This window comes from Equus caballus, chromosome 18 (assembly GCF_041296265.1).
Source record: "Equus caballus isolate H_3958 breed thoroughbred chromosome 18, TB-T2T, whole genome shotgun sequence".
NCBI classification, from domain to species: domain Eukaryota; kingdom Metazoa; phylum Chordata; class Mammalia; order Perissodactyla; family Equidae; genus Equus; species Equus caballus.
Genome location: NC_091701.1, coordinates 38,435,064 through 38,450,848, shown reverse-complemented (window position 1 = coordinate 38,450,848; position 15,785 = coordinate 38,435,064). Strand labels below are relative to the sequence as shown.

General features: G+C 38.2%; 1 protein-coding gene across 10 annotated transcripts in view; it reads right to left on the bottom strand.

Moving 5' to 3' along the window:
• Window positions 1-15,785, bottom strand: part of GPD2 (glycerol-3-phosphate dehydrogenase 2) — a 139,110-nt gene that overhangs the window by 67,980 nt on the left and 55,345 nt on the right. For all 10 annotated transcript variants that reach the window (XM_070240565.1, XM_023621966.2, XM_070240563.1 and 7 more), the window contains 1 exon segment: window positions 1,259-1,383. In XM_070240565.1, the coding sequence (XP_070096666.1) occupies window positions 1,259-1,383 (125 nt within the window).

Genomic DNA, 15,785 nt, shown 5'->3' with positions numbered 1-15,785 from the left:
AGCAAAACAGAGAAAATTAGTTTGGCTGTAACAGATCATAATATTTTCAAATGGCAAATAGACACGCTGCCAACTGATTGATACACAGAAACCTCTCTACCCCTGAGCGAGGAGAGCTCCCTCCTAATCAAATTCTAATAATACATCATGCTGTCAACCTGAAAGATTTTTAGAAACCTTAACTGTATTTGCATAGGAGAAAAACATGCCGTCAGAGTTCCCAGGTGTAAGATATTTTCCTGACTTGAGTTACAAGATTATTGTAACAATTTATCTTGCATTCTCTGTATTGTCCCTTTTCTCAGTCGCCTATAATATTTTCCCACGTAAGAGAGCAGACTGCTCAAATTCATGTTAAAATTTCCTTCTTGCCTCCATGAACCCAAGCAGAGATGATACTTAGGAGTTGCACAGTATTTTATAGATTATAAAAAAGCTTTTGTCTTAAATCCTTCCGTCTTCACTATGCCTCTCTGAGGAGCCAGCATTACTATTATAATACTAACTTTACAAATGAGAAAACTGAGGCTCGCAGAAATTGAATAAATAAGCTGGAACATGGCACAAGTCATCTGATTCTAAAGTCTATGCTCTTTTCCTTGCATCCATCATCATGCCGAAGAGACACGTAAGAAAAGGGGACAGATTCAAAAGTGACAATGTCAAGTTAGGGCTGCTGTGTTTTTCATGTACAAAAAGCAGATAGGGAGTTCAGTGGATTTTTTTTTACCCCTCTGGGAAATGTCATCTTCCACACTGCTTTGGCAGTTTTCAAATGGTGGCAGACTGGACACAATAAAGTGTGACATAGGAAAAGCATGACTCAGATCATCTTTTGCTTAAGAATATGTCAGTGACAATATGAATGTATGACTGCAGTTTCAGTTTAGAGGATTAATTTAATACTTCTCCTGTATCACAACCCAGCTTCCCTGAAACTGCTTGGGAAGTAGTAATTTGGCGGCCATTGGCAAAAAAACTCCAATAACAATTGTTAAAAGGCAACACATCCAAAAGTGATTTTGTAAATCTGCTACTTTGACATGCCTGTGTAGAAAAAGCCCCTGATTACCCATAAACATAATGCTGCAGGAGAGAACTGGCACGCCTCTCCTGAAAGATATTCCAGCAGAACACACTAAATAGGTACTTCCAACAGGAAGAAATGTTAAAAGCCATAAAAAAAACACAACTGATTTAATTGGGTAGAAAAAAGCATAGTTGCCATTTTTGTTTAACAACCAGCATACACAATTACCTGCTCAATATCCAACTTCATGATAGCCTTCTGAAGATATCGTACCCCACCATGGATCAATTTAGTGCTTCTGCTGCTGGTCCCCGATGAGAAATCATCTCTTTCTACAAGGGCTGTTTTTAGTCCTGTGTAACCAGAAAACCAAATTAACTTCTTAAATTACACAATTTGTATGTAATTCATTAAAGGCACTTCTCCAGGGTAGAGACAATCACAAGAAAAATTACTCTGAACATGGATAAATTTGTATTCAAAGTGCAGTACACTGTCTATATTATAATGAAGAGATTTTAGTCTCTTCCTGGGGGAAAAGTCAAACCAGAACTAGAAGCATATTAAACTGCAAATGAATCACAACTAGAAAATATTACAGTACAATTTCATGGCAGTAAGGTACTCTGGTACCTTAAGAGGGTCAAAGGAGAGCCTGGAACCCATCTTTAACCACGCAGAGTTAACTCACTGTGGTTACGAAGCCTCCTGAAACTTAAATTCATCATTCACTCCAAGAGTCCAGACCTGTGCGAGCCCCTCATCTCTGATCTACTCTAAAGCATCATCAATAAATCTAGACTAGACCTCCTATGTGCTGGCTCCTATTTCTGGAGTGGTGTTATCATGGGTATAAAATGAGAAAAGAGACCAAAGATATCAAAACAAAAGAAGAGAGAATAAAAGAACCTCTGATATTGAGGAGTTTATAACTTTAATTTAAGATGTGCAAGCACAATATTGTAGAATTACAAAGAAAAGTACAAGCTAGGACTAATGAACTCAGTGCAGAGTATCCATGAGTAAGGAAAAGAAAATATTCTTGGTAAAGGTGGAGCTAAGCAAAGATAGTTCAGCTCTAGCAGTCATCTCTCCCCTCCTTTCCTTGAGGATTGCAATAAATCTCTTAGAGATGAAACTAGTTTTGTTTTCTTTTCTTGCTAAGACACCCCTGCCTCTTCAGGATCAGGTAGGAGCAGCAGCAGGACCACAAGTCCCATACACTAGTTACAGATGAAATCTAAAACTCCAAGAAACCCAAAGTACACATCAACACCAAGCCATGAGGAATTTTCATGGCCTGGCATACCCTTGGGGAATAAGAGAATGTCACAGAATCCAACTGCAATGAGAATACGTAACTCGAGCAGTTTGGGCTCACAAAGCTCGTATAAGAGAACCTGTGCATGTATTCAATGCAGAGCCATTTATTACCTTTAATACCAAAGGGTCGTTTTTATAACTTTTAACAGTTTAAATATCGTACCCAAATGTCATCATAAAATCATGGCAATTCCCTTGATTCAAAAGGACAAAATATTTGGAAATTGTGGAGAGAAAAGCAGAGAACTTTGATTCAAGGGCAAATATTGCTAATGCTCTAACTAACTAGCAAAATAACACAGAAATTAAAGATGTCATACACCCAAGTCTCTCTTTTTAAGCATTTACACCAGAGAAAGATCTGTAAAATTCTCAACTATGAAAACCCTAGCAATCCTTGGTAAATTTAGTATTTTGTTGTTGTTAGTGCCAAGTCTATTCTAGCACCCCTGTGTACAGCAGAGCGGAACCCTGCCCGGTCTTTTTGCACCATCCTGTCACCTTCCAGCACTATATCTTATAATGCTCTGCTGCTATTCACAGGGTTTTCGTGGCCAATTTTTCAGAAATGGGTGGCCAGGTCCTTCTTCCTAGTCTGTCTTAGTCTGGAAGCTCCACTGAAACCTGTCCACCATGGGTGACCCTGCTGGTATTTGAAATACCAGTGGTACAGCTTTCAGCATCACAGCAACATGTAACTGCCAAAATATGACAACCAACAGACTGGTGGCGTGGTTCCCTGACCAGGAAACGAAGTGGGACCATGTTGGTAAGACCACCAAATCTTAACCACTAGACCACCAGGGCTGGCTAAATTTAGTACTATATGTATTAAAAACACAGAAAAATATATTAAGTTAGTATAAATTTTTAAGAGCCTAAGTGCCAGGCAGAGTGTCGATGTTAGAAATGAGTTAGGCACAGACCAAGCTGTCCAGTGGTTGCCAGCCTGGAGAGGTGGGTAAAGAGTGCAGTAGGCTTCTATGGGTGTGACATTTAAAAACACAGAGTCGTCCTTTCTGACTCCAGGTTAAAACTTAAATTCAGGACATAAACCCCAAATTGCTTAGTCATGATTACATTTGCAATCTCTTAAGAATGCACTGTCTTGGTGAGCTCTATCACCTTTTCTTAGTAAGTCCAACACACAGAGTTCTTCTTCCAGCACTAAAATAGAACGTTTTTTCTTCAGTTGAAGATCAGATGAGGGAGTTGACTTTCAAATGGCATTTAAGAGCCAGATTATTTAAAATATACCTCTCTTTCAACCTTGGAATCAGTCATGGCATCAAGATGCTCACACATGAGTGGCGGGGACACAGGCTGAGAGAGGACCAGCAGCCTCCCATCCAGCCATGGCTCCCCACCTGGGCCTACTCAAAGGTACCCTACAGGTGTGGGAGAAGATGTTTTAGGCAACCCCCAGTTAGCCCCACTTCCTAGCATGTAATCCGCTACCCTGGAGTGTGGGCTGGACCTAGTGCCTTGCTTCTAAGGAACAGAATACAGCAACAATGACGGCATGTCACTTCCGTGATGAGGTTATAAAAAACTGCGACTTCTGCTCTCTCTCTTGCTGGCACTCTCTCTTGCCCTCTCCTGAGCTCAGGTGAAGCAAGCCGTCATGTTGGGAGTCAAGGAACCACAGGAGGCCCCAGTCAACAGGTCATGAGGACCTGAGGCCTCTGTCCAACAACCCATGAGGAACTGAATCCTGCCAACAACCACGTAAATTGCTAGAAAGCACTGCAGCCTGTGAGAGACTGAGAGCCAGAGGACCCTGGGTAAGGCTTACCAAGATTCCCGACCCACCATAACTGTGTGGGAATAAATGTTGTTTTAAGCCACAAAATTTGGGAGTACTTTACTGATGACACAATTCCCTGTGTGAACGATAACTGCAGCCAAGGTAGGAGTTTTTCATTGTACCTGGGGATGGAGTCTTCAAGAGAGGCTGAGTCTAGAGAAGAGTATGGGTTCAAGATGAGTGAAGGGGAGGAGGAAAGGAATGATCACCAGCATCAATCAGCTTAAGCAAGAGAAAAGCAAATGCTTGAAATAGCCCAGCTTATTCAGAGGCTGCTTGTCACTCAGGGACAGGAAGCAGGATGTGAGGGACTGTGTGAAGGAGATCCAGTGGGAAGAATGGTGAAGGGCAGATCACAAAAGGCATTTCATCCACATTGGGACATTTGGACCCTGTCCTATGGGCCACTGTTTCTCATAAGTAAGTAACATCTGGATCTCCTCAATGGACAATGTCTCTGAGCACATGGGTACAAGTCAGGGATCAGTCTGAGAAGCAAATGCTTCATTAGAAAGCACAAGTTCAATGTCACATAAGCATGAACTTGACAAAGTATCCGTTTGGAGGAACAAGGGTGTGCTTGTTGATTTTTTTTCCATTATAAGAAAGAAAGAAAATTTAAATTTTTCCCAGAAATTCTCAGACACTGTTTGGAGAAATACTATTGTACCGTCTATCAGGGCAACCACCAAAGTGTTTTAAGCTGAGAAATCAGATTAGTATTCTAAAGGCTTCGCTGAGTGTAGCAGGGGGCCGGGGGGAGTGGAGGCAGGAGACCATTTAGGGGACCAGTACCATTCTGCACGAGGAAAGCAAGGAAGATCCCAGCCTCACAAGGCAGAAGAGGGTACTGGAGAGTGACGTGAAGAGAGACTTTTACCAGCTCGTGTTATCAGGATGGAATTTTTTCTCTTTCCCAAACTGACACAGTGTGAGGCAGGGAACCACTCTAGGAATTAGCAAGCCATCTCAGGAGGATATTTCAGGATATTTAAGTGAGAGCTAACACTTTAAAGCCTCAAAACTGCTTTTGCAAGAATTGGACATTTTAAAAAGTTATTCACATGTACTTACGTGAGAAACCCTAGTGAATACCAGCGAACGTTAAAATGGGCTTCTCCGTCAAACTAGGCTGTTTTTCTTGTCCCATTATTTTCAGTGTCATATCATCTAGCTACCCACCAGAATTTCTGGAAAGAAATGGTGCTGCTCCTTCCAGAGCAAAAAACATAAAAATTTACTTTCTAAAGTTATAGCGAAATTGATATATTAAAGCATCGTGTAACCTAAAAGTATTACCAAAAGTTTTTGGAACCACACACAAAAAATAGACACTCTAAAAAAAAGAAAATATTTGAAAACTTTCAACTGCTATTATATGCTAAATGTTCTAGATTTCTCATTTTTGTTGGATGAGAACAATGGAATGAGAGAGGAGGAAGTAATGCAAAATCCAGACAATATTACAAGTGACAACCACTTCTCATAAAAATATTCTTTAACTGATTTAACTGACTACAGCAAACGCAATGAAAATTTTAAAAGCTTTATAATGATCCTGTATGGTTCTCTTATCTACTATGTTCCTTTCTGTTTCACCTCTTAAAAATCCAAAAGTTTTCCTCCCCTCAAAAAGTACTGATCTGAAATTCACAGCTCAGTTTTCTGATACTTTATAAAGCGAGGAAGTGAAAACAGGGTGCTGTTTAATGTTCTCTAAGAGAATGAACAGTATTTTTAAGTGACATTCAATGCTAACATTTCGTGTTCTTAGCTAAAACAACCGAGTTTGAAGGACATCAAAAATAATGAACCCAGGTTTCAAGCGACTACTCCCGGCTGTGGATCTGAGGCCCTGGGGAAGATCGCTCCTCAGAGTAGAAAGAATGACCTACTCCACATACCCGGCAGTGAAGGGCTGGCCTCTCTGTGCATTGCAGTAATTTACTAGTTCAACTAGTTCAAGATTTTATGAGGAATAGTTTTTATTTCTTTTCTTTTTAGAAGTTACTTTTTATGGAAAGCAATAAGCTCTATTCCTGCTAAGATGAACCAGAATATTTAGGAATGGTGTTATTATTTTATTTTTTGTCTTTATAATTGATTGCTTTAAGATGTCTTCTCAGGAATTTCACGACATTGGTAAAGTACTAATATTTAGAATGAAATTACTTTGAAATTCTTAGGTAGAATAACAGGACGAGTTATAGTAGAAGAATAAAGACAACTTCAAATCTCCCTTTCAGTCTTCTTCAGCCCATCTCTTAGCAAGTTAAAATTGTATCTTCTGGGGATTGGGAGATGAAGCGTGTGGTAAGCAAAGTAAAATATAATATAAATTGGTAGAATCTAGACGTTTGGTATATGGGTGTTCACTGTGAAATTCTTTCAACTTTTCTGCATGTTTAAAATATTAATAGTAAAATGTTGAAGAAAAAAAAATTGTATCTTCTGGGTAGGGCGAGGGGTGTAGACTAAATACAGCTCTTTACAGCTGTGCCTTTGCTGGCCGGAGAAGGTCAGCTACCCAAGCACTTCCAACTCAACCAATTTGTGGGTCAAGACAGCTGGAAGAGTAGAGAGGAGTAATTAGCGTCTAAGGGGAGGCATGGCACGACATTTAACTTTCACAGCATGAAGGAGAACAGAAGTATATTTTAATACCTTTTGCTGATTATCTTATGCATGAAAAAATGCTCAATATAATAAATGCAGAGAAGTAAGGAGAACAAAATAAAACTCTCCTGTAATCACACCACTCAGAGATAACCACAGTTGACATTTGGGTGTTTAAACGTTCACATTATCTATGCATGTATATAGTCGCATATGTACATTTTTACAAAAATAGGATATGATATATTCCATTTATTTTTCTCATTTAACATTATTGATTGTAAACATCTCTCCATGTCAATAAATATTTTTCTATCATTCCATTTTTAATGTGTGGCTTCTATTATATTAAATATTTACAATGATTTATTTATTCAATTTCCTATTTTTGAACATTTGGGTTATTTCCTACCTCAATATCACAGAGAGTAATGCAAAATAAAATTTTCATTTAAACTCTCTTTATCTTTATTTCATTAGAATAAATTTTCAGATATGGCTTTTTTCAGATATTTTTAAATAGAAAGGAGAATAATCCCTATGAAATAACTATCAGAGGCACCAAGCTAATGACACACAAATCAAAAAATTTAGAATCTCTGTACATGAGTATCATAAGCCTAAGTATTAAAGCCACATGCCCCATGAAGGAAAAAATGATGTAGTTTAAGGAAAGGGGAGTTTATCTTTCTTTAGAAAAGCTTTGGGTACTTACTTTTGGACTTCAGAAAGCCATTGTCACTAATAAGAAAAGGGACTAACCCAAAGGCTGAACATTTTATATGAGGATCAATTTCTCTAAAAAATAACACTCCTGCAAAGCTGCAAAGTAAGTCCGGGTTGTTAACCTTCACGAGATTCCTACACTTTACTAGTATTTTCTAACAGTGAAAGGTAGCATTTTATGGAATTGTATAATATTGAATTGGTTACTTAACACTTATTTCTATTTTGATATGAGGAAACAGATAAAGCATTAATGGAGATTTATGTTAAGTTAGAACATATCATTAACATACTTTGTGTTCCTTAAGTACACACGTGATTATAGAGCCAGGAAAACGTATTAAGCCATAAGATTAACTGTAATACTACAGTTTGGGGGGAATAAAGGAATTGCTGTTGGGACCAGGCCCATTGCCGAGTGATTAAGTTTGCGCACTTCACTTTGGCGCCCCAGAGTTTCGCCGGTTCGGATCGTGGGTGCAGACCTAGAACGACTCATCAAGCTGAGGTGGCGTCCCACATAGCAGACTCAGAAGGACATACAACTAGAATATATAACTATGTACTGGGGAGCTTCAGGGAGAGAAGAAGAAAAATAGAGGAATTGCTTTGATGCTATTTTCTCTTTTTACTTTTTTTATTAGAAAAACAGCAAATGTTCAAAGAGAAGAGGAATATCCAAAAAATATAGAAGGATAAAAAGAGAGAATAATACATCACTGGCTTCTTTGTTACAAAATCCAGAGGTTACTAATGTTAACTATGAAAAATGCCCCATGTATCTTACCAGAAACTTTCTAAGCTTATGAAAGTATAAAATCTGTGTTCCTTTTTTGTTTTAAACACAAATACAATTAACAAACTCATTCTTCACAACTTGTTTTGCAACTTACAATACACTTTAGCTATTTTTCCCTATAAATACTTACAAATCTCTTTTCAATAACTGAATGTACCCAATTTATTAAACCAGATACCAATTATTGGCTATTATAAATATTACTATTAAAAAATTTTGATCAATATGGCATTGTAAGTTCAACTTTGAACAAGTCCTCTTCTCCAAACACAGAGAAAATAATCTATATGCATGTATATATATATATATAAATCTTTTTTTTTTTTTAAAGGACACGGTTGACTCAAAAATAAACACTTCATGGACCAGAAATGTAGCAGAAACTCAGAGCACAGTATTCAGGCCAAAAGTTTCTGTCTTGCTGGGCTCCGGGTCTAGAAACAGGCAAAGGCAATCAAGATTTCAGTTCCTGAAGGGTAAGAGGAATACAAGTCTCCCTTGTAAGAAAATGTGAAGAAGCCAAACCAGCACTTGAACGCTGGGACTGAAGAAGGCCTCCACCTCCTGTGAAAGGAGGTTCGAAGGCTTCTCTTGAGCACTGTCTGGGGCTGTGGACTATCTGCTGGGACATGTCTAGGAGGCAGGAAGACAGCACAGCCTGGAGAGCAGCACCTGAGCCAAAGCACCCCCGGCTGGCTCACAGCTGGTCTGCAGGATGCCCAACATCAGCACAGGGCAGGAGGCCCGAACTGGTTCTGGGAAAAGTCTCTGGTGGGCCTGGATGGTGGCAGCAACTATATCTATAGAGTTAAGGATAGGGAAACAGAAAGTGATAGAAAATTGATTTAATAGAAAAGAAAGAAAGGAAGACAAAGAAGCAAAGTAAAAAGATGAAAGGTAAAAAATACCAAATAAATGCATATGGAATCAAAATAAATGGAAATGGATGAAATTGACCTCTAAGTATAAAAAGAAAAAAGAATCCAGCCATATGCTGTTTATCATAGACATACTAAAGAAAAGGATGGGGGCCAGCCCGGTAGCACAGGGGTTAGGTGCACACGTTCCGCTTCAGCCGCCCAGGGTTCACCAGTTCGAATCCTGGGCGCGGACATGGCACCACTTGGCAAGCCATGCTGTGGCAGGCACCCCACATATAAAGTAGAGGAAGATGGGCACGGATGTTAGCTCAGAGCCAGCCTTCCTCAGCAAAAAGAGAAGGATTGGCACCAGTTAGCTCAGGGCTAATCTTCCTCAAAAAAAGAAAAAAAAAAGAAAAAAGAAAAGGATGTAGAAAAGTTGAAAACAATATGAAACAAACCCTGTCTGTTTGATATGTTATAAATAGTTTCCCAATTTCACATGTATTTTTTTATATTTTTGCCATAAATTTTAATTTTTATGAAATCAAATTTAGCAGCATTTTCTAAAAGGAAAATTGTTTTATTGGTGTCATGATTAAAAACACCTTTCTTACTCCATTTTTTTTAAATTCACATATACTTTCTTCCAATAATTTCATGATGTTTTATCATCAAATCCTTGATCCACATGGAATATGATAAGCAGTATATACATATGTGTGTATGTGTGTGTGTGTGTATATATATATATATACACATATAAATTGGGGGAATGGATACTCCAACATTGCTTATTAAATAACCAATAATGGCAAATTTGACATGCTATCTTTACCATATTCTAAATTTTATGTATTTAGATCTATTTTTAGATTCTTACTTTTGTTCCCCTGATCTCTCTATTACTTTAGCAAACTATTTTAATTAAAGCAGCTTTAGAATACAACTTAATATCTGATAGATCTCTACCTCCTTTATTATTATTCTTTTTCAAAATTAATCTAGTAAATCTCATAGGTTTAATTTTCCAGATAAACTTTCGCACAGTTTCTCAAGTCCCCCCTCCACTCTTGCCAAAGAAAATCACTAAATTAATTAAAATTGCATTAAATTTCTAGATTAATTTTAACAGCATTTTGCAATCTAGTCTAATAGCAGTGTCCAGCAAACAGTACACTTTCATCTACTGCAATTCTACTGTCCTGAAATAGGACTTTTTCTTCCTTCATGGCAGGAGAGGGTGGTGGTGGAAGGGGTGAGGGGTGGAGATCTGTAATTCCCAGAATGCACGATCTTCCAAGCCTCTCTCTTTTCTGCATCTTTTTCTGCAATGCACACACCTCCTCCCTTTCACAAACCTTTACTTATGCAGAAGAGTGTTATTATCATCCTTCATTTATGTCTGAGAAACTCAAGGCTCTCCATAAGGTTATGACACCTGTCGAATGTCATGGAGCTAGTAAGTGATGATGCCAAGATTCGATCCCAGTTCATTCAAATTCCATAACCTGTGTCCTTAGTTACTCTGCTATGCTGCCTTAGACCTGAAGGAACTTGAGTGAGCATTCAGGAATTGCTAGGCAAATACCATTCATAAAATAGAAATGTATATTTAGATTTTTAAACAAGAGAACTACAATTAATGTTCACTTCCAGCAAGAGGCAGTCTTCTCTGGATTCCAAATAGAAGCCATAAAGGTTAAGTTTATAAATCAGATTTTTAAAATGTACTAGGTACAAAACAGTAAATATGTACTTGTTACATACAAGTCACACAAAAGAACAAAAAGAACTGAAGAAAATACCTTGAAGAACCCTAAGAGAGTGAACAAATTTATCAGATTCCCCTCATTCCAGCTCTTTAGGGGCAAAGTGCCTACAACTGTACTTTGAGCCTGTGATTCTGCCCAGGAACAGGATGCAGAGGTGTTAAGCAGTGAAGCAATTTCTACTGATTCTAGAGACCTACAGGAGAATGTGAGCTGAATTCTGTATATATTATGATTACCAAATAATATTCCCAAATGAAAATTGACTCCCAAGAAAATGCAGATGGGTAAGAACGCAAGTAAATGTCCATTATGAAGACTTCATGACTTTTTCTCTTCCTTCTACAGTCTTTGTTTATGCATTACCGAAAGTGCATTTGGGCACGGTATTTTATCAAAAAGCTTGTGCAGACATTTTTATACAAACCCTTTAACATCTAGTGGTTCCCCCAAAACTTTGATGTCCTGAAAAATCTAATTATTACTGGTAACTTTAAAAGATCACAGTAATTTATTTTTGTCAAATGTGACTAAAGATTAATGGATACAATCAGGAATAATTTGGTAAAAACATATCAAATGCAGAGAAAGCAAAATTTGTTGTTAAGTGAAGCATCAAATATAATAAAAGAGCAAATTCCATGAATGAACAGCAACAATGCACAATTCATTAACCAAATGCCCATGATTATTTCACACTTCAGAGAGCTACTGATATGATCAGAAATTGTAGTAAAAGGATAAATATAGATTAACTTCAGCATCTCTGTACATTTTAATCATAAATGCTACTCCTAAAGGGCTACCAGCATAATAAAAGAAATACAAACTAAGGTTTATCCATCCCTTTTATAAATCATAAATCTGTATATATATATAAAATAAGACATTCAGTCAATTACTTTAAAAGGCAGCAATCAATATGCCAAGAGATATTAAAAGTACATCATTTTCTTAGCTGTTACTAACTATAAACATTAAAAATCGGGTCAATATTCAGGCTCTGAAAACTCGCATCTCCTCAAAATCATCATCATCATTATCATCACTATCATCACCCACTGCTAATGCACTAGTCAATACCCTAATCACGACTGAATGCCCTGCACTGCCCAAAGAAAAAATGTGTTCAGCAAATATTAATAAACTATAAGTTCCTTGAGGGCAAGACCACATTTTATTAGTCTTTGCATTCTCAGAGCTGGTTCAGTACTTGACCCACAAGCAGTATTGTTTAAAACAGAAAAACAAACTGGAAATAACCTAAAGAATCATTAATAAGAATATCCTTGTGATGAATTTTTCAGCCATCAAAAAGAATGTATAGTGTTATAAATCAATGTTACTTCAATTTAAAAAAAATAAAAGAGGGGCCGGCCTGGTGGTGTAGCAGTTAAGAGTGCACGTTCCACGTCAGTGGCCCGGGGTTTGCCAGTTCGGATCCCGGGTGTGGACATGGCACCGCTTGGCAAGCCATGCTGTGACAGGTGTCCCACATATAAAGTGGAGGAAGATGGGCATGGATGTTAGCTCAGGGCTAGTCTTCCTCAAAAAAAAAAAAAAAAAAAATGAAAGAAAGAATGTAGGGGCTGGCCCAGTGGTGTAGTGGTTGGGTTTGTGTGCTCTACTTCGGAGGCTGGGGGTTCGTGGGTTCAGATCCTGAGCGTGGACCTAGCGCCATTAGTTGAGCCATGCTGTGGTGGCATCCCACATAAAGCAGAGGAAGACTGGCACATATGTTAGCTCAGTGACAACCTTTCTCAAGCAAAAACACGAAGATTGGCAACAAGTGTTAGCTCAGGGCCAATCTTCCTCATACAAAAAAAGAATGTATACTATATACATGTAAAGATTGATTAAATATACTGTTATTTGAAAGAAACTCTGCAAAATAGTAACTACACTATGATCTTGCCTATGTTTTTAAAAAGATAAATCTAGAAAGGGCACAAAAGCAAGCACAGGTGAGACTTTTACAAAGGACAAAAGGAATAAAAGGCACTTAACAGTGGCTGCCTTGTTATTATTGCACGCACAGTCCTTCAACCACCCCGACTCTTCAAGGAAGCTGCCTTTCCACCTTCCCTTACCTCCCCCACCAGTTCTAGGCTCCATTTAAACAATTCCTTCTGCCTTCATAGAGTCTTTTCTCATTTTCTCCTATCATTGATGCTCAGTTCTCATTTCTGGATCCTACCCCACTGTGTGTTTTCTCTGCCTCCAATCTGAGCAATACTGGACACACGTGGGGACATAGACACACACCCACACAAATATCCTGTGTAGACAACAAATTTGCATTTACTAATCTCAGCTAAGTAACCCCTATTCCGTAACACACTCTCCATAGGAAAGTTCTAAACCTTTTCTACACTGAAGTCCCCCTACTTCTATCCATCAGCAGAACAGCTCACTTGTTTTTGTGTGTTTAAGAGCTCTTCATAGTCACACAGCCTCCCTCTTTTATATCTTAGAATCTTTCCTTTGTTTCTGTCTCTGAGAAATGTCTCTCACCTTCCTGCCAAAGCTAAGATCATGTTTGATATCCCGTTCTTTGTATTTTCGCAAGACCTTGTGCACATGTTACTTGTATTACTTGCATTTAAAGTTCCCCTGCACAGGCTTCTCCCTCTGAGTCTACAGAAATATTCAGATTGCTCTTATCTTTAAAAAAGAAAAAAGAAAAAAGGAAAGGAAGGAAGGGAGGGAGGAAGGAAAGAAGGATGGTGGGGGAAGGGAGGAAGGGAGAGAAAAGAAAAGAAAAGAAAAGAGAGAAGAGAAGAGAAGAGAAAAAAGAAAAGTAAAGAAAAGAAAAGAAAAAAAACAATTCTGGCACATTTTGCTCCCTTCTGTATATCCTACTACACCATCAATTACCTCCTTTGTATTCTTTGTCTCTAGACCTCTTAAAAGTTGATGTCCGTGCCTGCTCTTTCCTACTGCCTATCCGTTCCCCATCATCAAACCTAATTCTCTTCAGTATCTCAAAGTGGCCTGTTCAATAAAGTGCACAGGCCTTTCGCTGGCATACCAGGCCCAGCTCTGCCTTTCCACCTTTCTCTCATATTCTCCCCTAGACAGCCTGGATGCTCCAAATGGAAACACATGCTGTCTCCCACAGGCACTGACTCCATGCTGTTTCTCCCGCATGTCCCCTCAGACTGGAACACTTTCAGCAAGCAAAGTCTGCTTCTTAAAATTCTACTCGTGCTAAATAGCAGCTTTCTTTCTTGTGACCATTCTCTGCAGGTATGACGACTCTCACCTTCATATGTCCATAAAGTCCCCAAACCTTTTGAAAGGCACATATTCTCTACAATGTAATTCGGTCTGCACAAACAAGCACTATAGAACTGTGAGCACCACAAGGACGCCAACTATATCAATCATCTCCATATTCTCATGTGGTACCCTGCATACTGCCGTGCATACAACAGGCACTTAGTGAATATCTGCGGAATCAGAATAAAAAGAATTGCTATATATTTCAGTACATAGCACGAACATACTGGAGACACCAAGAAATATTTTTGAATCTTACTGGGGAAATGATTCTCTTTGACACAGAAAATTGTCACCTGGTAAATTCTAACTCCTGGATTGGGTAGTCTCAAATAAGGCCTCCTGTTATGTTGGGAATGCGTCCTCTCTTTCCACTCTCTTTCTCAGGCCTCCAAGGGAGAGAGTGAGTTCAAGTACCTTGAGACAACTGTAACTATTCTTTCCATCTGCTTTAGTATGTCCAAGGATAGTCAGGTTCAAACTATAAAACATGGAAGGAGACAGGGAATTATATGATAATTGGAGTCTGCCTGGCAACAGAATAGATTTCACTGCTATATTTTGAATTTACCATTATTCAGAAGTGACAAAAAGGACCTAGCTGTGAACCCTACATGGATCAAAACTAAAGTGTAGGTCCTGTGCAGTCATAGTAATTCTAGGGCATTTTTTGTTTGTGTATGCCTAAATCTCATTCAACTTCTTTCATTTGTGTGAAAGTCATTCTACCAGGTATGTAAGGTAACTGAATCTAGGGCGGCTGTGGTAGTCACTTAATCTGAGGAGAATTATTCCATGGAATAAAGTATTACCATTGAGCATGAAACTGCAATCAGTATTGAACCTTAGATGGTAAGTAAAATAATCCAGAGTCAAAATTCCTTGCAGCAGTACACAGCCCAATTTGACACATCTAAGTATACCACAAAGGATAATTTCTCCAGGCAAGTGCTTCTAAAAGCCTTTTGCCTTCACGTTAATAATGGCAGCTATAATACTATCCACAACTTACTGAGCTTCTATTTTGTGTGACAAGCACTGTTTTAAGTCCTCTTCATGATTACACATTTGATCCTCTCAACAATCATTGTTTATTTGAAAAATGAGGAACCTTAGGGAAATTAAGTAATTTGCCCAAGTATGTGCTTGTGTGTGTGTACACATACATACATACATACACACATACATCTGAGAAAGCAGCTGAGCTGGGATATGCACCCACATTTCCTTGACTCCAAACTCTACACTAATAACCACATAAATTATTTTACTAAATCTATCATCTGTAAGAGCAGTGGTGTTCCATACTAAAATTTCTTTATTTTCCTGTCATGTTTAAGGAACTTTTCCTCATGTCTTTCCTAATGCTGACTAATAGAGTGAGACAGAACTATATGTTAGCAACAGTCTTTTCTATCATTTATTCACATAAACTGGAGTTTCTCAAACTGCAGTCTGTATTTCACTGGAAGAAATGATTTTAAGAGATAAAGAAGAAAAGAATTATTTTAATAGATTAATTCATTTTAATCAATCTTTTCTACCCTTCACTGGGATAAATGTAATTTCA